Consider the following 22,115-nt stretch of genomic DNA (forward strand, 5'->3'; position numbering starts at 1 on the left):
CTGCACAAGTGATTTTGTAGAGAAATTGTAGCCACTGTTGCCAAGCACTAAACACTAGGCTTTGTATCACTGTCTGTGCTGCCCCAGGAGTTTGGTTGCGATACAAGTGCTCCTGCATCCAAGTGCCCCTGATTTTGAGCATCTTTTGATGTGCTCATGTGACATCCATATATTTTCTTTGATGAAATGATTGTTAAAATTTGTTGTCCATCAAAAATTCTGTTGCTTTCTTATTACTGATTTTTTGACAACTCTTTATGTACTCTGGATGCAAGTTCTTCATCAGCTATATGATTCGCAAGTATTTTTAAAGTGCAGAAACCTTTTAATTTTGGTAAAGTCTGATTTATCAACTTCTTAAGGGTCATGCTGTTAGTGTCATATTTAACAAATCTTCGCCTAATCCCAAGTCACTAAGGTTTTCTTCCTTCTAGACGTTTTATAGTTTTAAATTTTACATTTGGGCCCATGATCCATTTTGAGTTAATTTTTATAGATGATGCAAGGTATGTATTGGATGTTCACTTTTTTTGCTTTCGTATATTCAATTTGTTGAAAACACTGTCCCTTTCAATTAAAAAGTATCAAAAGACTATCCTTTTCAACTATCTTCCCTGAGTTATCTTTGGACCTTTGTTGAAAATCACTTGTCGTATACGTACAGGTGAATTTATGGACTCTATTCTGTTCTATTGATCTTTGTGCCAATACATACAAAGGTTGGTGTGTTGAAATCAGTAGTGTTAGTTCTCCAGTTTTGTTATTTTTCAAAGTTGATTTGACTATTCTAATTATGTATTTCCACCTGAATTTACAGAATCAGTTTCTCAACTGAAACAGAAAAAACCTTTGGGATTTTGATTGGGATCATGTTGAATCCATAGATCAATTTGGGAAGAACTGACATTTTAACAATATTAAGTCTCCATAGATGCATCTCCATTTGTTTAGGTGTTCTTTAATTTCTCTCAGCAATGTTTCATAAATCTCAATGTATACTTTTTGTGTATCCTTTGTCAGGTTTATTTTTCAGTATTTAATATTTTTGATGCTATTGTAAATGTCATAAATTTCAAATTCTGACTGTTGCTGGTTTTGTTTTAAATCTTTACCTCCTATTTATGGAGGCATGAAGGGTACAAATCTTATGTGTACAACTCAATAAAATTTTACATCTGAATATATTGGCGTAATTGCCACCTGGTTCAAGATATGTAACATTTCCTGCATCCAAGAAGTTTCCTTCATGGCTCTTCTCAGCTAGGAGATCACTTTCTGGTATCCCTCACAATAGTTTTTATCTTCATATAAATGGAATCAATCGAGATGTACCCTGGCTTCTTTAACTCAACATTATGTATGTGAGCTATGTATGTGAGGTTCCTACATTTTGTTGTGTGTATTGGCAATTTATTCTTAATCATTGCTCTATAGTATTTTTCTCCTATCAAAGTATATTTATTTCCAGTTTTTCCTGTGCATAATGCTGTAATCAATATTCATGTATACAAACTAAGTACTCTTTTCTCTTGGGGATATGCCCAGTGGTAGAATTTTTGGGTAACAGGGTATATGTATGACAAGCTTTAGTAGATAGTGTCAAAAGTTTTCTAGGGGTGCCTGGCTGTGGAGCATGTAACTCTTGGAGTTGTAATTCGAGTCCCATGTTAGAGTGTAGAGATTATTTTTTTAAATCTTAAAAAAAAAAATTTCTAAAGTAATGACACCAATTTATACTCCCACTAGCAACATACACCAGTTATAGGTGCCCCATATCCCTGCCTAGGCTTGGTATTGGAATTCCTTTTAAACAATTCTGGTGAGTGTTTAGTAGCAAAGTATGACTTTAATGTCCCTAATATAGCTGTTGATGTAGAACTTCTTTTCCTATGCATATTGGCCATTTAGAGAACACTTGAAAATCAAAGTAATTCACTTTAAAGAAAAAATAAATATGAAAATTTCAGTAAAGGCAGAAAAAGCATTTGCTATTGAATGCCTTCCCCTCTGATGTTAAAGCCAAGAGAGGAAACCCATTATCACTATTCCATTCAACACTATATGAGATGTACCAGCCAGTGAAAGACAGCAAGAAAAAGAAATGAAAGGTATAGTCATTTCACGAGACCTTAAACAATCTTTATTCACAGATGAAAAATTGTAATCATAGAAATTCTAAAAGAGCCTACAAGGTATTAGAAATGTAAGGTCAAGGGGTGCCTGGGTGGCTCCATCAGTTAAGCGTCCGACTTCAGCTCAGGTCATGATCTCACTTGGTGCCTGGAGCCTGCTTCGGATTCTGTGTCTCCCCATCTCTTGGCCCCTCCCCTGCTCATGCTCTGTCTCTCAATAATAAATGTTAAAAATATATATATATATAAGGTCAATATGTAAAAATACTGTTTCTACGTATTAAAAACAAAGAAGTAGAATATAAGACTTTTATCTTTTTTAACGTTTATTTATTTTTTGAGAGAGAGTGAGAGAGAGAGAGTGCAAGCTGGAGAGGGGCAGAGAGAAAGGGAGACACAGAATGAGGCAGGCTCCAAGCTCTGAGCTGTCAGCACAGAGCCAGATGCAGGGCTTGAATTCATGGATCGCAAGATCTTGACCTGAGCTGAAGTTGGATGCTTAACCGACTAAGCCACCCAGTCATCCCTAAATATAAAACTTTTAAAATGTCATTTAAAATAGCATTAAAAAAAACAAATAACTGGAGGGCCTGGGTGGCTCAGTTGGTTAAGTGTCTGACTCTTGATATTGGCTCAGGTTATGATCTCACAGTTCTTGAGCTCTACACAGGGCTCTGCTGACAGCGTGGAGCCCACCTGGAATTCTCTCTCTCCCTCTCTGCCTCTCCCTTGCTCACTCTTCCCCCACCCCGTCTCTCTCTCTCTCAAAATAAATAAATAAAAGTTTTGTTTTAAAGCCCAATACCCGGGGCGCCTGGGTGGCGCAGTCGGTTAAGCGGCCAACTTCAGCCAGGTCACGATCTCCCAGTCTGGGAGTTCGAGCCCCGCGTCAGGCTCTGGGCTGATGGCTCAGAGCCTGGAGCCTGTTTCCAATTCTGTGTCTCCCTCTCTCTCTGCCCTTCCCCCGTTCATGCTCTGTCTCTCTCTGTCCCAAAAATAAATAAACGTTGAAAAAAAATTAAAAAAAAAAAATAAAGCCCAATACCCAAGTATAAATCTAATGAAAGATATGTGATGCCTCTACACTGAAATTTACAAAACTGCTGAGGGAAATTAAAGAGCACTTAAACAAATGGAGGGTGTATGAATGATACTTATGTCTCAATATTAAGAAGTCCATTTTCTCTAAACAGATCTACAGATCCAATGCAAGTCCAATTAAAATCCCAGCAGGCTTTTTTTTTTTTTTAAGTTGACAAGCTCATTCTAAAATTTGTAACTAAGTGGAAATAAATTGTATAAGATGTATAAAATAATGGCAATACAGAGGATTTGGAATAGCCAAGGCAAACTTGAAAAGTTCTAGGACCTCAAGATCCATTATAAAGCTACATTAATTATGATAGTGTGGTACTGGTGCAACGTTAGACACATAGACCCACATACATATGGTCTTCTACTTGACAACAAAAGTACCTTAAGAATTTAGTGGGGTGGGGTGGGGGGCACTTGGGTGGTAACTGAGTGTTCAACTCTGGATTTCTGCTCAGGTCATGATCTCACAATTCACAGGATCGAGCCCGCATCAGGCTGTGCACAGACAGCATGGAAACTGCCTGGGATTCTCTCTCCCCCGCTCTCTTTATGCCCCTTCCCCACGTGTGCACGTGCTCTCTATCTCTCAAAATATATAAATAAAACATTAAAAAAAATTTAATGGGCAAAACAATAAATGACAGCATTTTCAGTAAGTAGGGCTGGGTCACTCAGATACCCATATTGGGGGAAAAGAGCTTTGATCTCAGGCTCATACCTTCCTCAAAAATTAACAAGGTAAATCATAGTCCTGGATGTCAAACCTAAATTAATAAGGCATCTAGAAGAGAACACAGACTAGCCTCATGCCCTTGGAGTAGGTGAAGCCTTATTAATATGACACAAAAAGCACTGATCCTAAAAGATCAGCAAACCCAGCCAGTTTTACATCACATATTTCTGCTCTTACCTTTCTGTCCATCCCTACAATTACTGACCTATGTAAGAGGGTCATTTTGGCTTGAAACACAGCAGTTGTGCCCAACAACTGTTCTTTTCCCTTTAACCATTCTTCCACAGCACAGAGACAATAACATACTTTTAAAAATGCAAATGTGACTGTTAAGGCCTGTTTAAGTTAGAAATCCTGTAATGGGTTACCATCGTTAAGAGCATCACATCCAAGCTCCTCAGAAGACCACATCTAGCCGTTTATGACCTGGCATTTCACCTGACTTGAATTTTGGCTCTACCAATTTTAGAGTTCATATCATCGTTTTTCTAACACATGTTCTTGTCTGTCCTAATTCTAATTTAGCTTTTGAGGCTGCGGCTCGGGTATCACACCTTTGAGAAATCCATCCTTATACCTTTTTTTGGGCTGAGTGCCTGTCCTTGCTATTATGGCTATTCCCATTCACGTTAGCATTTAAAACAATGAGTTTAAATTTCTGGAGCGGATATTAACATCTTTGAGTCCCAGGGCTTAGCTTAGATTTTGGATGTAGTAGACACTCAAGTTCATTTACTTGTTTAATGTCTACTGACTGGGCAGCTCGCTCCCACTTCCTCCTCCTTCCTCCACCCCTAGTCCATGGAACTTGCTAGAAGCTTCCATCAGATCTTCGTGTGTCAAAGGGAGGTGAGAGAGGACAGGTCCTGACTAGATTGGAAAAGTAAAACAGTACTGACACAATATTAGGCCACCTTCCTCCCTTTGGTGCCTTTAGACGTAACAAGTTTTCTTCTCACTCGGGGAAGCCAACTAGGAAAAAAGCCTGCGGCTGTGGAGTCCTGGGTAATGGAATAGTACACGCGAACCGGAACCAAAGTGCATCCTTCAGTCTAGCATCTGCAAGGGCAGGACGATTTCCGGCAAGTCCTTGTCTGTTAGGATTCCCAGCGCATAAATCACAGGAACTACGCACAGGCCGGAACTACGCTCCCGGAAAAGACACGTAGTGCAGAATGACGTCACAGGTCATGAAAGCCTCGGCTGCCTCGGGGAGCCATGATAAGAATTATAGTGAGCTGTGGTGAAAATGGAGCCCGACGTGGCTTATTATTAATAGACGTGCAAAACTTTCCCAAGCGTCACACGCTCCTGGGGAATAACAGTATGGTACAAAAATGCTTTTGAACTACTACCCCCAAAGGCTCTGTTGGAGTGCGGAGACATGAATAGCCCACGCGTCCGTAACCATGGCTGCGAAGGGCGGGGACTGGGAGTGTTGGTCACGGGACGCGGCCGGCCGCGAGACTCAGTCCTCCACGGTCCCAGCCCGCCCTGCGCTCGCTTTTCGTTTCCCCTCCCCCCGCCGCACGCTGCGTGGCTGCTCGTTGGCTACTTAGGACGGAAGCTCAGTTTGTGTTTCTCCAGAAGTTTCCCCCTTGGGCGGCGGCGCAGCTCGTAACCTCGGTGGTAGCAGCTCTAACAGCAACAGCGATTATTAGGGATGGCGGCAGCTGCAGCAGAACCTGCAACAGCCCAGAAGTGCGTGTTTTTATTCTTTTCGCTAATTATTTTTTATCTCCCCCTCCCACTCACCCTCTCCTTAGTGAGCATGTCGTTGTTTTCGCTGGCAGGTTTTTCCGGAGCTTCTCAGATGCTCTGATCGACGAGGACCCCCAGGCGGCGTTAGAGGTGAGAGAATCAGTCTCCGCTTCCTCCACTCTTCTTGGGAGAGCGCGGCCCCCACGGGTTCCAGCGGACCCCGCCTTTTCTCAGCACTGCCTTCCTGGGATCGGGGTTACTGTTGATGTTGTGTATCATCCTTAATCCTGACAGTGTCCGTCTGTCCTCGGTTCCACAGTGGCCCAGTTACTCCAGACCCTTGTTCACGTCCCCTCCCAGTTGTAGAGCGTTACTGCATCCTCGTAGCTGCTTAGGAATGCCTTCTTTATTTCTTGGGGGCGTAGTTAACCTTCATAGTTGGCCTGGAAACAGTTTTGTTTTGTTTTTTTTTTAATGGCGTTTGTGAGTAGGAGAAAAAGTGAAATCTAGGCTTGATTATATTTGTTAATTCGGTTTTCCACTTGATGATAATTCTTGCCATCCGTATATACCAGGTGCTGTGCTAAAAAGTGCAGACTGCTGGAACAAAAACCTTTTACCGTGTTCCTGAATATTTCCAGATGTCCTGTCACTGTTCATTATCCACTCATATATCAGAACTTTTTTTTGGAGTTGCTTTGTACAAGACACTGATTGCTACGGATTAAAGTCTTGTATTATGTCTTGCATTTGTATTTACAGGACACTTTGTATTTGTGTGAAGTGGAAGACTATAAAGGTAGAAAGAAAAGTCAAAAGAGCAAGATTTAAGTAATAATTAAAAGTAATAAAGAGAGCCCAAGAGAGGGATACATGATGCAATTGGTCGCAAAATACAGCGAGGGCTTTCTTGGTTTGAAGTAGGAGGGAAAGAGGAAACCAAACCTTGTCTAGTTGTTATATCTAATACAGGTAAGGTTAGCAGTTTGAGGCAAAAGATGTTTTTTTTTCTAGCTAGGAGTGCTAAACGAAATTTGCCACATGGGTAGTAGAGTCTCTCCGAAGAGGTGGTGTTTGAACAGAGACCTGAGGGAGGGTGATGTGAAGCTCTGGGGAAAGAGCATTCCAGGCAGGAAAAGAGCCAATGCAAAGTCATGAGGCTGTCCGACTCAAGGAGCAGCAAAAAGGCCCATTTCACTAGAGGGGGATGAAAGAGGAGTGAGTGATGGTGCCAGGAGGAAGCCAGGGGCCAGGTCCTTTAGAACCTTTTAAGTTGGGGTGTGTTTTTTGGGGTCTAGATATGAAGGCCCTCGGATAAAATGGTTGGTTCATCTGTTGTGCTCTGTTTCCCAGCGAAGCTTCTGGGATCAGGATTAGAATAATGTTACAGGAGGCACTGAGCATTTTTCTCCATAATTCAGTAGGTCATCTAGACAACTGTTAATTTCAGAAGCTACATTTGTTGTGGTCGTCTTAGCCCCACTGCCTTCATTGGAAATCTAGCTTATATGGGTTGCTTTTAAAGGATATTGTTGCAATGAATTTTGTTGTCACTTCTCATCTCCCTTGTTTTATTTAAGAACATTTTTTTGAGGTTGTGTGTATAACATCGTAAGTCTGCAGCTACTGAAGTTGTAGTTTTACACATGCGTATACCCCCCAGATCAATATGGGGAACACTTCCATCCTGAGAGCTCCCTCATCCTTCTTCCCAGCCAATAATTCCCCTTACCCACCAGGAAAACTCCCATTTTGACCTCTGTCACCATTAGTTTTGTTTTCTCTTGTACTTCCTATAAACGGAATAATAGACTAGTTACCCAGTTGAGTTGGTACTGTGTCTTGCTTTAAACATGTGAGATATGTCCATATTGTGTGAAGTAGTTATTTTTTTCACTGCTGTGTAGTATTTCATTGTTTAAAAATAGCACAGGGGCGCGTGGGTGGCTCAGTTGATTCAGGTCATGATCCCAGGGTCATGGGATTGAGTCCCACCTCCGGCTCCGTGCTCAGCATGGAGCCTGCTTAAGAGTCTTTCTCCCTCTCCCTCTCCCTCTGGCTTTCCCCCACTCACGCACTTGTGTGCTCTCAAAAACAAAACAAAACAAAACAAAACCAGTTTATACTAACAGTAGATGTTTAGGTTATTTCCAGTTATTAGCTAGTATGAGTAAAGCCACTGAATTTCCTTGTACGTGTACTTTGGTGAGCACGTGCACTTTGTTTTGGGTGTATATACCTAAGAACGAAATTGCATAGAATAGGCATGTGGTTAGCTTTAGTACCTTGGTTCTTAAACTGTGGCTTTTGAACCAGAAGCATCAGCGTCACCTGGGAATTTATTAGAAATGCAAATGCTCGGGCCCCACCTCAGATGGACTCAAAGTTCTTACACTTCATGTGGTCTAGTACTTACCCTTCCATTTTACAGAAGAAAACAGACCCAAAGAAATCCAAATGATCTGTCACAAAGATGTATATAGCCAATTAGAGGCAGAATGGGGCCCTCAGGACACAAATTTCCACACTGAGTCTAGTGTTGTAGAAAGTAATTCTCAGAAGTATCCTCCCCAGACCACCTGTAGCAGCATTACCTGGGAACTTGCTAGAAATGCACATTCTCAGGACCCACCCCACCTACCTGAGTCAGAAACTGGGAGTGGGGAGAACCAGTTGTTTTAAGAGGAAGTGTTCTTTTTAAAGCTTGAGAAGACCTTCTCATAAAGATGAACAGGTAAATGTTAGTTACTAAGTAATTGGTAATGATAAGTAAGCCTGGAACCTTGATGAGAGGTTGTTTCTCTCTAGACTTTCTCAAGGGCTGGTTTAGCAGTACCGTTGACCCCTGAACAGCATGGGTTTGCATTGGCCCACTTACACATGGATGTGTCCCAGCACATACCATTCTGTAAATGCTTTTCCCTTGTGATTTTCTTAATTTTTTTCCTCTAGCTTTATTGTAGGAATATAGTATATAATACATACAACATTCACGATATGTGTCAGTTGACTGTTTATGTTATTAGTCAGGCTTCTGGTCAATAGAAATCTATGGATTAAGTTTTTGGAGAGTTAAAAGTTAGATTGGATTTTTGACTGTGTAAGGGTCAGTGCCCCTAACACACCTCATTGTTCAAGAGTCAACTAGTCATTTTGAAATTCAGGACACTTGATGTTATATCAATTAAAATGTTAACTTTTTTTTTTTTTTACGTTTATTTTGAGAGAGAGTGCAGGAGCCAGTGGGGGAGGGACAGAGGCAGAGGGAGAGGTAGAATCCCCAGGCTCCAAGCTGTCAGCACAGAACCCTATGTGGGGCTTGATTTCACAAACTGCAAGATCATGACTTGAGTTGAGATTAAGAGCCTGATGTTCAACTAAGCCACCCTGGAGCCCCTAAAATGTTACATTTTTTTTTTTTTCAACGTTTATTTATTTTTGGGACAGAGAGAGACAGAGCATGAACGGGCGAGGGGCAGAGAGAGAGGGAGACACAGAAACGGAAACAGGCTCCAGGCTCTGAGCCATCAGCCCAGAGCCCGACGCGGGGCTCGAACTCACGGACCGCGAGATCGTGACCTGGCTGAAGTCGGACGCTTAACCGACTACGCCACCCAGGCGCCCCTAAAATGTTACATTTTTATATAAGACTATCCAATTAGGATTAAAGGGGAAATGTATCAAGCTGATTCACCTTTTTCATTCATTCAGTATACAATATACATTACTGATGAATTTTGTGCTGGGAGTCAGGTATCTAAAGATGAAAAGAGAGCATTGAGGAAGTTTGCATTCTAGTGGAGACAGAGACAAATCAACAGATTAGTAAAATATAAGGTAAATATTCTAATGGAGTGGTGTATGAAGTACACTGAGAACATAGCAGAGACTAACTAGGGTAGTCAAACACTTGAACAGGATGTCTCAGCTCACTAGGGAGAGAAAACATATGTATGGATTATGAGATCTTTTGAGACCCAGTATAAACAGTTAAGAGCACTGGCTTTGGGGGTGCCTGGCTGGCTTAGTTGGTAGAACATGTGACTCTTGATCTTCAGGTCATGAGTTTGAGCTCCACACTGGGGGTAAAATTTAATTAAAAAAAAAAAAATGAAAGAAAAAAGCAAAGGCTCTGGAATTAGAGTGCTTGGATCCAAAACCCTGGTTTCATAATAAATCCATAACCTCAGGAAAATTCCTCTTGTCACTCTGGATCAGGTTTCCTGTGAAGTGGGACTAGATAAGACCTATTGAGATTTCAGCTGAAATGTCATCTCAGCTTTTTTTCCTAGACCATCCTATCTAAAGTGGGCCCCATTGTAAACTTTAAGGTGGCAGGCGTTTTGTGCATCTTTTTTTTTTTTTAAACGTTTATTCATTTTTAGGAGAGACAAAGCGTGAGCAGGTGAGGGGCAGAGAGAGAGGGAGACACAGAATCTGAAGCAGGCTCCAGGCTCTGAGCTGTCAGCACAGAGCCCAATGCGGTGCTCGAACCCACGAGCCATGAGATCATGGCCGAAGTCAGATGCTTAACTGAGCCGCCAGGCACCCTCCACCCCCCCCCCCCCCCCCCCCCCGATAATTCTTGGAACAGTTGAGGTGGGTATTTGCATTTTACTCACAAGGAAGCTGAGGCCAAAGAGATTAACTTGCTCAAGGTTATATAGTTGAGAAGTGATAAGTCTCTGGGTTCAAGGCATCAAGGTCATCCTCTGGAGGAGGAGGTAGGTCTAGGGATGTATAATATAATTAAAGGTTTGGTAGCTGACTTTAAAGATACTGACCATTGATAGCTTTGTTGAGAGTGTTGCTGGTTAGCATAAATGTGCAATGTTACCAGTTGTGCATGGCTGTGTGGTTTTTGTTTTCAGCAGTGCTAGATAGTTTAGGAAAGGAGAAGGGTTGACACTCTTGTTTATTATCTGTGATTGGAGATTAGCGTGGCTAGAAGAAAAAGGGAAATGGAGTCAAATTGAGATACCTAGAGCTACATACCTTCAGCAGTTAGGTCCCTCTGAGCAGTCTGCTTTAGCTTTTAACCTTAACAACAAGTTATCTTGTTGAGTAGCATTTTTACAAAGCCTGAAACTGGAAAGATATAGAAATTCATTTTCTCAGGTCCAAATTTTAAACAATTTTAATGCCTTAAAAAGGAGGTTTTTTTCCCTTATTTTTTCTGGATTATCAGGGTATTTCCTTTGTCATGATCTTGGTAAAGATTTCAGTGTAATTATACTTTAGAGTTCACTGAGTTTCTTTATTTTTAGAACTATAAATTGCTTGACCATAGTGTAACCCATTTTATGGAAGTATATATCTTTGGACATGTTCACAGTATGTTTCCCATTGGTCTGCATTACATAATGAATGGCCTTTTGCCACTATGAATCAAATGTTGGCACTGAAGTCCTTGCCTTCTGAGATACCTTTCTTCAGTCCCTTTGTACTCCAGCAGTGAACAACTGTTGTCACAGAAACAGTAGAACTCTCAAAACATGCCACAAGTCTGTTGTAGTTCATACAACCACAAATTATTGTTTTAACTTCACTTTTTCTGGTTTTATTATACTGTGTATTGCTTATTCAAAGTAAATTGGTTATTGTAGTTTATGATTTAAATTTGTGTCATAATGTTCAGTTTGTGCTCTGTCCCTTGGTAAGTTTTCAAAAATAACAGCCTAACAAGTAAGTTGTTTTATTTAACTGAATCACGTAACTGTTTCTCCTTAACCAGTTAGTTTGTGCTTTTAAAGGTTATTTGCAAGTTGGTTCTTTGAAATTCAGAAGTTGTTACTTGACTCCATTTTAATTTTAATTATCTTTGTACCCCCAGTGTCTGGCCTGGATTTGTTATGTAACATATGTTTAAAAATGCTTTCTAAGTTAATAATCCCAGGGTGCCTGGGTGGCTCAGTCAGTTAAGCATCTGACTCTTGATTTCGGCTTAGGTCATGATCTCATGGTTTGTGAGATCAAGCCCTGTGTCGGGCTCTGCACTGACAGCCTGGAGCCTGCTTGGGATTCTCTCTCTCCTTATCTCTCTGCCTCTCCCCCCTCTGTCGCACTTTAAATAAACGTTAAAAATAAAACAATTAGATGATCCAGATATTAATATAATTTATAGTAGCTTTTTTGACCTGAAATGTACCTGTTTTCTTGCTTAGGAGAGGCTAGAAATTTGGTTTGAAGATATATTTGAGTAGATAGGTAAGAAGCTATTAGCTCTTTTCAAAATTGTTGAAAGTTTAGTGCAAGATGGTATCATTTAACTTAGGAATTTTAAAGTGTTAGGAAAACACATTAATAAAATGTCATTGGTGTGTGAAAGATACTTGGAACAACATTACCAAGAGGCAGTGTTTAAAACCATATTTGGAGTCAGGCAGACTGGATTTGAATCCTGTCTCTGGCACAGCCTCATCACTAACTAGAAAGTAAAGGAATAGATCTTCTGTGCATGTCTGGGGGAAAGAGCTTTCCAGTGAGAGAAGCAGCAGGTGCAGAGTCCTAAGGTGTTTGAAGAACAACAGCAAGGAGGCCAATTTGCTTAGGGTAGACGAACAAGGGGAAGAGTAGTAAGAGAGGAGGTTGAAAAGCTAGCAGAGGGTAGTATCAGGGAGGGCCTTGCAGGTCACTGGACGAACTTGGGCCTTTGTCCTGAGTCAGCGAAAGACATTGGAGCATTTTATGCCTATTGATGTAAACCAGATCTTGATTTTCATTATTGCTTGAATCAGGATGGTAGAGGTGAAGATAGTAAAAAATGGTGTGGATCTTAGGTGTGTTGGATTTTGGGTAAATGATTACCATGTATAGTATACATTGCTTTGTGAGAACCACACTACTGGGTTAAAGCAAAATTAATGATGTGTGGCTTTTGAAATGATTTTACCTTTTAAGAAAACTACCAAATCCCTAAAATGTGTGAGCACTGGGTAGAGAATGAAAGCATTCCTATTGGCCTATATTTGTCGTTGGCCGATTGTGATCGTGTTGTGTCTTCTTGTGTCGTTTCAGCTACCACTTAACATACTTTTTTGACTGCCCAGGGTGGCAAACTTTTAATCTGATGTTAAATCTTGATCAATTGATAGTAGCTTTCTATGAGATATTGTATCTGGGTTTTAAACAGAATGCTGTAATTTCTTAGGGTTGCCTGCCATTGACAGGATAGGAGAGGGCCAGATAAGCTTGTGTCTTTATTGATTCTGTTAACTTCCCTGAGCTCTAGATTTAACTTCTAGGTTTTGTGTTTGTTTCTTTGTTTTTATTGGACAGCTTTGCATTTTCTAGGCATGTCAACTTCTACATGATCTTTGAGTCTTTTCCAAATTAGGAGGAGAAAATCTGTGATGGTCAATGTATATCATCTAAATTCTTCAGAATAAATGAGGTGATAATAATTACCATTTATTGAGTTTCTACTGTAGGCCAGGAATTGTGCTAAGATACTACATTAGATTGTAGGTTTTGGTGGGGGAGAGCGGAGAAGGGGAGATACCGACTCTCTTGCAAAGAAAAGCTCCAGACTTATTGTAATTCCCTGTTATCTTTCTCCAAATAGCTTATGATAATAGGTTATTTGATTAAAAATCATGTTTAATTAGAATTCAGTTGCTTTTAAAAAAACATGTACTAACAGTCAACATGTTTATATTTTAGGAGCTGACTAAGGCTTTGGAACAGAAACCAGATGATGCAGAATATTATTGTCAAAGAGCTTATTGTTACATTCTTCTTGGGAATTACTGTGGTAACTTTTCTTACTGTATTTTTTCTTAAGTTGTACATGTTGCCAAAGATAAAGTGAATCATACACAGTAGAGATTATCTTTGAGGATTTTTAAATTGGTCTTTCATACAGGGTGTAAAGTAGCTGAAACATGACAAACTTGTTGAGCAACACCCAAACAGATGTTCTGGGTATCTTTTCTTCCTTCAGTGGGTGGACAATTTATATGGATTTCATTTGTAGTTATTTTATATGCTAGCAAAAAATAGCATTACATTTACTATTTCACAGAGTATTTAAATGAAATGTTCTTGTTTGCAATTTTTATAAAAAAGAATACCTTTCTGTATTGTGTAACTTTATTCTGGATAGAGAATCTGGGTAGGGAAAAATTAAATACCTTGAGACAAATTACATAAATGATGTTAATGAGAAAATTAGATGAACTTTATCACAGAGCTTTATTCATTGACTGAATAGCTTTAAAAAGGAAGCTAAATATTAGGCTCATAAGGTATGAGGGTAAAGTTTTTTGAATTATATCTTGGATTAGTTTTTCCTAATTTAGAAGCATTTGTCCATTTTCAAACTTGAAAACTTAAAAATCCAAGGCTGATTCAAGTTCCGTATGTAACTTGTTAGGATCCACAAATAACTGACTAAAAACCCCATTTTTAAAAAATTTTTTAATTTTTTTTGTATATAGATGCTGTTGCTGATGCAAGGAAATCTCTTGAACTTAATCCAAATAATTCCATTGCTATGCTGAGAAAAGGGTATGCAATAACCACTCTTCTTATTGAATCTGGACTATAGATAGTAGGTGTTTAGTTTGTTGAATGAATTAATTTTAAGTTTTATGTAAATAGTAAATTCTGTATTGATACATTTTATTAATACATTTTACAGCTGAAATAGGATTTAATTTTAAATATAATTTTATACTTCCATAACTAGTTAGTATGTGATAGGAGATATATAACTAGTGTTTTTTAAAATAGCAATGATTGGAGTAATTGCAAGGTATAGATGAAACTGATGGATTTCATATCCCTTTTTGTTCATTGTTTGGGATTTACTATATTTAAGTGACTAGAGAATATATTTCTCAACCAAGCTAGACAGGCTACATTTAATGCTGTGAAAGCGCTGTATCTGTGTACTTTATATCCCAGCTTGTTTCTGTTAAGTGTAACTTTATTAAGAAACTTCTTTAATTTCTTAGTGCAACTATATTTTGGAATAAGCAAGTGTACATAATTAAAATCAAGAAATTCCTTCTGAAATGAGTTCCAAAATAGGGTTTTAATGGGAGATATATTTAATGTTACAGTATATTAGAAAACTTCTTGGCTTATTAACATATACTTAAAATATTTCTTTTACCAGTAGAGCATGCTAAGATATTTAATTAGAAAGAAAGCCTTTTTTCATGATCTCACGTGTGTGTGGTATTTGTTTTTAATATGGTCATGCAGGATATGTGAATACCATGAAAAAAACTTTGCTGCTGCTCTAGAAACTTTTGTAGGAGGACAGAAATTAGATAGTAAGTATTGGAATTGTATGTTAATAAACTAACCCACTATTTCTGTATTTTAAATACCACAGCTCAATTTTGTTAGTGTAATCTCAGATTCATCTCAAGTTCATTGTAGAAACCCAACATCTTTTTTTCTTTTCTTACTGACATTTCCTGTTTGCAAAATTTGAGTTTACTTAAAATTGATTAAATTGTCCTTTCTTTAGCATTTAAATCACAGGTAAACTTTGCCATTAGAAGTTAAAAGCTGTATATAAAGACTCAGTGTGCTCCCTTTACTTAGCCTGGCTTTATATTTTTCTGATAGACAAGTGAAAGTTTCATTTGCTCTTTTTTCAGAAGTCTATTCAGTTTAAGTTATTATTCAGGTAGCTGAGATGGGAAGTTTTACAGCAGAAATTTTTATAAGGAAGTGTAGTGTCAGTTTGGGTAAATTGTGATAGGAAGAAACTTGGAGCTTTGAAAGTACTGTGAGTTTTTAACGTCAGCTTCAGAGAAGTATGTGAGAATTCGTAGTATGGATATCTCTGCACATGTATAGAAATTGAAAGAGCCAAAAAACCAGAAAAGTCTGCAAAATACTGGCAGACAAAAGTTGTAAGTAATCTCATAGATAATCGTAGACTACAGAATTCTTATTGTGTATTGTGTACTGTCATTTTATCTTCCTCTAATGATAGAGTCTTTTCACAGTTCTCTAGAGCAGTGGTTCCTAACTAGGGAAGATTTTACTCCCTTGGGGACATTTGATAATGTCTGAAGAGATTTTTGATGACCATAACTGATGGATGGGGGATGTGCTATTGACATCTAGTGAGTAGAGGCCAGGGATACTGGTAAACATTCTATGTTGTACAGGATTATTTCCCAGAACAGAGAGAAGTATCTCATCCAAAATATCAGTAGTGCTGAGGTTGTGAATCTCTACTTTAAAGTATTGCATGACTGTGTTTTTATGTTTCTAAAAATTTACTGTTGTATTGTTTTGATTATTTGCTTTTCTTCTGTATGCCTGCTCGGGAGAGGACAGCGCGCCCAACTTTGCATTCGGAACCTACAAATTAGGAAAGAGTGGTAGTATGTGAACCATTAGGTTACTCGCTTAGCAAGCCAGCGTACCACCACTCCTGGCAAATTCTAGAGTCCAGTTTTCTTGTATGATACATATATGAAAACCCTGAAGAGACATGAATCATTCCCCTTTCTAGACTTCAAAGCCCTATTCCTTATTTCTTTTTTTAGAGCAATAGAAAGTTCCCCGTCTAAAATTTTTCTTTTTTAATACCTTCTTGCCATGGACTTTTATCTTAGAATTACTTCAGTCTGCCTCAAATGAAGGTGTCTGGTTTTTGGTAAAATTGCTGTTGAGGATATTTAATTTAAAAACAGATTTGCTCTTTTAATTTTAGGGAAAATTTATGTTAAATTGTTAGGGTTCCCTTATTAGACAAGGTAAAAAATTTATAACTCAGAATATTACTTTTTTTTTCCTTTGGTATGGTAGAAAGCTTGGTTTTTATTTACTGATTAATTTGAATAATAGGTTATTTAAATCAAAGATTTTGATGTAATTGTTTCGCCCACTAAAATGAATATGTATGTACATGTATATAGGTATTAGTTAAGGCCTGTGTAGTTGGATTTCACTTATAAATTAATGTATTAGGAAATTTCATATTAAGAAATTAAAACAATTTTTTTGATGTTTAATTTTGAGAGAGAGAAAGAAAATGAACATAAGTGGGGGAGAGGCAGAGAGGGAGACACAGAATCCAAAGCAGGCTCCAGTCTCTGAGCTGTCAGCACAGAGCCCAATGCACGGCTTGAACCCACAAACTGCGAGATCATGACCTGAGCCCATATTGGATGCTTAACCAACTGAGCCACTCAGGCACCCCATTTTAAGAAATTTTTATTTTTCAAAATAATCTTGCTTGTAATTAGATTGAGTGTGTAAACTTTTATTTAGAATACTTTTAATAATTTTAAACATTATATTTCATTAGACCCTGTACTGTTTAGGTATCATCATTGTTCTAAGTCTTGTAATAATTTGCTTACATACATGTTTGCATTGCTGTCTTTTAAGTGTATAGTTCACCATCTGTCGTCTGTTGGCTCCCATGGAATCTGGAGATATGACAACTACACAAAGTACAGAAGTGGTTTTTAAAAAAATTTTTTAAAATGTTTATTCATTTTTGAGAGAGAGAGAGAGGGAGACACCAAATCTGAAGCAGGCTCCAAGCTCTGAGCTGTTAGCACAGAGCCCAACGTGGGCCTCAAACCCATGAACTGTGAGATCATGACCTGAACTGAGGTTGGCCCCTTAACTGAGCCACGCAGGCGCCCCAGAGGTGTTTTTTGCCCTTGGTAAGAATGGCATGGTAACAAGAAGGCCACTGAGAGAATAGTAGACAGGATAGGTAGGTAGCTGCTTTGGAGAACAAACCTGGGTCAGGAGAGGCCTTTAGATCCCAGTCCAGCTGTCTGTTACTAGGCTTCCACTCCACACTAAATGATGGTGTGTAGGGACTCTAATTCAGATCTGATTTCGTTGTGCTAGAGGAAGCTCCTTTAACAGAAGAGAGTGAGGGAAATAGAGATTCTGTGTATCTGGGAACCAGTAGGTTGACTGGTTAAAAGCAATTTTTTTTTTTTTTTTAATTCTTCAGGATGAATGTCTAGATGTTAAACCTATTAGTATATTTGTAGCTGTAATTTTACGCTTGCTATAAACTGTGGTACGACAACGGTTTCTGTCTAATTCACTGCTGAATCCCTGAGTGCCTAAAGCACTGCTTGGAACATAGTAGATATTCAGTAAGTATTTGTTGAATGAATATGTTAGATGGTGCAGATGAGTGATGTTACACTGTTTTTTTTTAGGTGCAGATCCTGATTTCACTGTCTGGATTAAAAGGTGTCAAGAAGCTCAGGATGGTAAGCATGTAGGTTTCTAAAGGTCTTTCAGTTTACAAAGAAGTAAATGTTTGACATTTTTGGATTTAAACAAATTTATTTGTAACTTTATAACTTTATACATCATAAATTTAACTAGTTCCCTCAGATAGGGATTTCCAAGGTACTGTTATATTGAAAGGATGATTTAGATAGATTTGTATCATTATATTACCGGTAAGAAATTACTAAGAAGTCTAAAGTGACTCCAGAATGCAAAATTAAACCACTTTCTTTTATTTGGGATGTATGGTAAATTGATTTATGCAATCAGTCAGTATGTTTGCACCATAGAAATTATGTATATAACTTTGTCTATAAGTGTATTGTTAACCGGAGATGTTTTTATGTTTTTAATAGGATCACAATCTGAGGTGGTAAGTACAAAGTTTTTCTCCTTCGTGTTTTTACTTAATTATAATTTTGCTATGCATATTTGAGACAGGACTCAGACTGATCTTTCTTTTAGTTATATCTTAAGCAATTTGATGCAAATACTTTTTCCTTTAGTAACTGAAATAATACATTTTGGTTTGATGAAATAAATGTAGAGGTTTGTAGCCATGAAAATTATTGGGCTCATTTAATGTATGAGTCAAGTTGATTTGGTATGTTTTAGTATGGTCAGGGTGGTTATTTTTTTTTCTTTTCCTTGCTGAAACGTCCTCACATTTAGGTTGAACAGCTGCTGCCTTGGAAGCACTTGCAGGGTTTATGGTGGTGTAATAGGAACACACAAGTCAGAGGCGCCTGGATGGCTTAGTTGGTTGAGCGTCCAACTCTTGGTTTCAGCTCAGGTCATGGTGTCATAGTTTGTGAGTTTGAGCCCTGCATCCAGCTCTGCACTGACAGCATGGAACCTGCTTGGGATATATATACTCTCTCTCTCTTCGTCCCTCATGTGTGCATGCTCGCTCGCTTGCTCTCTCACAAAATAAATATTAAAAAAAAACCCCACACACAAAAGTTAACTAGAATTTGGAAATGTTTATCTAATTTAGTTTCATATTTGGTGTTTGGACATGAAGACTTTCAAGTCTTTTAAAACTGAAAAATTAAAAATTATGATGGAGTTGAGAGATGCCTGGGTGGCTCAGTTGGTTAGGTGTCTGACTTCGGCTCAAGTCATGATCTCACGGTTTGTGAGTCTGAGCCCATGTCTGGCTCTGTACTGACACCTCAGCCTGGAACCTGCTTTGGGTTGTGTGTCTCTGCCCCTCCGCCAGCTCGCACTCTGTCCCTCTTTCAAAAATAAACATTTAAAAAAAATTAAAATTATGGTGGAGTTGAAAATTATTTGACTTTTTTTAACTACAATGTTTATAAATAACACGCATAAATTAAGGCTAATGGTTTTTTAGCAGTGATCATCTACAATTTAGTCAATAAAATGACAAGGATTTAGGAAACGTGTGTGTGGTCTTAACTCTAAGGGCAGTTACTTAACCTTTTTGGGTCTCTTTCTTCAAGTCTGAATGAAAATGTACATCTTTGTCTTCCAGAATTACATTGTGACACTGAGAAAATATTTTATTCTCTGGGTTTTCTTCATTTGTAAACCGGGTCTGCTAGAGTTAATCTGCTTTAGACAGGTTGTGAGCATGAGGCCAGGTATGTGCATATGTAGTGACTGGAATTTTGAACATCTCCAAAAGTGAACCCTGTCTGGTTATCCCTATACCCCCAAGGCTTGTGTATATTCCTAAGTATGATAGGTGAGGGAAGTATTTAAAAGTTGGCTTCTTTCACACCGCTGGTATTTTTGTTTATGGCTTACTATTTTGGGGATTGGAACTAGTCCTGAAAACAACAGAGTAGCATTTGGGTAATACTTCGTCTGGTAACACAAATTGCTGTATAGTCACAGTGCATTTTGTCACTGCTGTAGTTGACACCAGTGTAGTTTTATCTTTATACCGAGGTGAACTGGAATAATCTGTTCTAGTCATTATCTCCATCTGATATCTAGATTGAGTATTTGTCAATAGTTAATGTTGGAGGGTAATTCTGAGTTAGACTCAGATCTGTAGAGGGGTTTTATTTTCTTCCTTTAAACCCCATCACTTCGCTTATCATTTAGGGGCGACTTAGAGGTCACTTATGACCCAGGGCAAGTTTTTCAGATTTACATAGTTTTAACTGGCACACATGTAGTTTAGGAAAGTATGGATTGGTCAAGAGTCACTTTGTTTTTTGATGGGCAGTTTAGAATGTTTGTTACTGAGAGACCATAAATGGAGTAAGCTGTTATCTGGAAGGTACCATGAAAATGTTCCTTCGTATGTTCCAGAGCCATGTTTGATGCCATTGTTAAGCATGAAGTTTATACTAATTTCTTTTTTTTTTTTTAATTTTTAAAGTTTATTTATTTATTTTGAGAGAGAAGTGCATGCGCAAGTTGGGGAGGGGCAGAGAGAGAGGGAGACAGAGAATCCCAGGCAGGCTCTGTACCATCAGTGCAGAACCCTGTGAGGGGCTCAAACTCCCAAACCGTAAGATAGTGACCTGAGCCCAAGTCCAATGCCTAACCGACTGAGCCACCCAGGCGACCCAAGTTACACTATTTCTGAAAAATGGTTTTTTTAAATGTCATTGTTATTTTCATTTTATTTTATTAAAAAAAAAATTTTTTTTAACGTTTATTTATTTTTGAGACAGAGAGAGACAGCATGAACAGGGGAGGGGCAGAGAGAGAGGGAGACACAGAATCTGAAACAGGCTCCAGGCTCTGAGCGGTCAACACAGAGCCCGACGCGGGGCTCGAACTCACGGACCGTGAGATCGTGACCTGAGCCGAAGTCGGACGCTTAACCGACTGAGCCACCCAGGCGCCCCTGTTATTTTCATTTTAAAGAGTTAGTACTGAACATTTTAGATGTAAGCTTTTCCAATCATACCTTTAGAAAGTATTTTGGGTTTTATGCTTTTATTTTAGAAAAAAAATCTTAAAATTATAAAAATACTGAATATTCTAATTTTTTGAGATGACTAGTGTTACTTAACAATTATGAATATTATGCTTTGTCTTTGAGGATGTTTTCATGTAGTTACTCCATATCAAAGAAACCATAGCACTGGGTAAATTAATAATATGTGCGTTTTAATATACAGTTGCTAAACCAGTTTGTAAAAATTTTTCTCTTTCGACTTGCCAAAATCAGTCTGCATCCCAGAGGACTCATCAGTCAAAAATCAAGTAAGTGTTTCTTTTTCATGAAATAATGCATGATATATATGTCTAAAGGGAAAAATCCTATTGTTTAATAGTAATGAGCAAGTCCTTACTTTGTGATTTTAAGTGTTTTTTAGTTTTTTTAGAAATAGTGCTTAGCCCGAGAAAACAAATTCTCGAGCTGTTTGCTGATTCCTGTTAGTCTTTATGATTAAGGGTAAATTAAAATCACTTCACTTTAAACTTGCTTTTTCTGGTTCCGTATTATGTCACCTTGAGATGACAAGAACCTCTTTAGGTGTTATTACACAGGTAAATAAGTTAGTAGGCTTGACAGAATTGTGCCTTTTATATTTTAGAGTATATCTTTCATAGGATAATTCTGCATGAGTTGAAAGTTACTATTGCTCAGGGCAACAGTTACAATGATGAATTAAGCATCTAGCAAGTATTTGAATTTATTTTTAATTATTCATTAGCCATGTGTACAACTCGTATTCTTAGGACTGTAACAGAAACACAAGGCATTGATCTGGAGCTTTGCATCCTCACTGAATTTCAGCAGGAAACTGAGACTCTTAAAGTATATGTCTTTAATCAAGGTGCATTTTAATTACCTAAAATTGCTTGAAAATGTTAAAACAATTCATGTTCTTTCTGGCGAGATTTAGGATGAGTCTCCAAGTACCAAGTAGACAGGGAAATTTGACTAGCTTGGTGGCAGCATCAAGAGTGTAACACAAACATCGAATAATAACTATGATGTTAGAATGTAAGATAATCTGACATTGATTTCATATTACCAGGCACTGTGCTCAGTCTTAGGAATATAATAGTGGCAGGATAGATAAATAGCTCTGCCCTCATGGAGTTTATAATCTAATCTAATCTAATTTGAAAGTGAGGATCCCTACAGTTTTAGAGCCTTCTGTGGGAAAGATACACATAATTAGAATTTCTAGGCCCACTAGTTTTCCCATGTACCTTGAGACTGAAGGAAGATACTGTGTTTAATGTTGTGTTTGGTAGGATGGGTTAAACTTTTA

General features: G+C 38.3%; 1 protein-coding gene across 1 annotated transcript in view; it reads left to right on the plus strand.

Annotated features, from left to right (window-relative positions):
* The first annotated feature begins 5,119 nt into the window (after positions 1–5,119).
* The window catches only part of SUGT1 (SGT1 homolog, MIS12 kinetochore complex assembly cochaperone), a 43,502-nt gene continuing 26,506 nt past the window's right edge, over positions 5,120–22,115 (plus strand). The window contains exons 1-8 of the mRNA XM_043579970.1: positions 5,120–5,661; positions 5,754–5,811; positions 13,324–13,414; positions 14,100–14,169; positions 14,872–14,942; positions 17,826–17,879; positions 18,258–18,274; positions 21,059–21,093. Coding sequence (XP_043435905.1) covers positions 5,624–5,661; positions 5,754–5,811; positions 13,324–13,414; positions 14,100–14,169; positions 14,872–14,942; positions 17,826–17,879; positions 18,258–18,274; positions 21,059–21,093 — 434 coding nt within the window. The 5' untranslated portion in view covers positions 5,120–5,623. The remainder of the gene's footprint in view (positions 5,662–5,753; positions 5,812–13,323; positions 13,415–14,099; positions 14,170–14,871; positions 14,943–17,825; positions 17,880–18,257; positions 18,275–21,058; positions 21,094–22,115) is intronic.

Source organism: Prionailurus bengalensis, chromosome A1 (genome assembly GCF_016509475.1).
Source record: "Prionailurus bengalensis isolate Pbe53 chromosome A1, Fcat_Pben_1.1_paternal_pri, whole genome shotgun sequence".
Taxonomy (NCBI): Eukaryota; Metazoa; Chordata; class Mammalia; order Carnivora; family Felidae; genus Prionailurus; species Prionailurus bengalensis.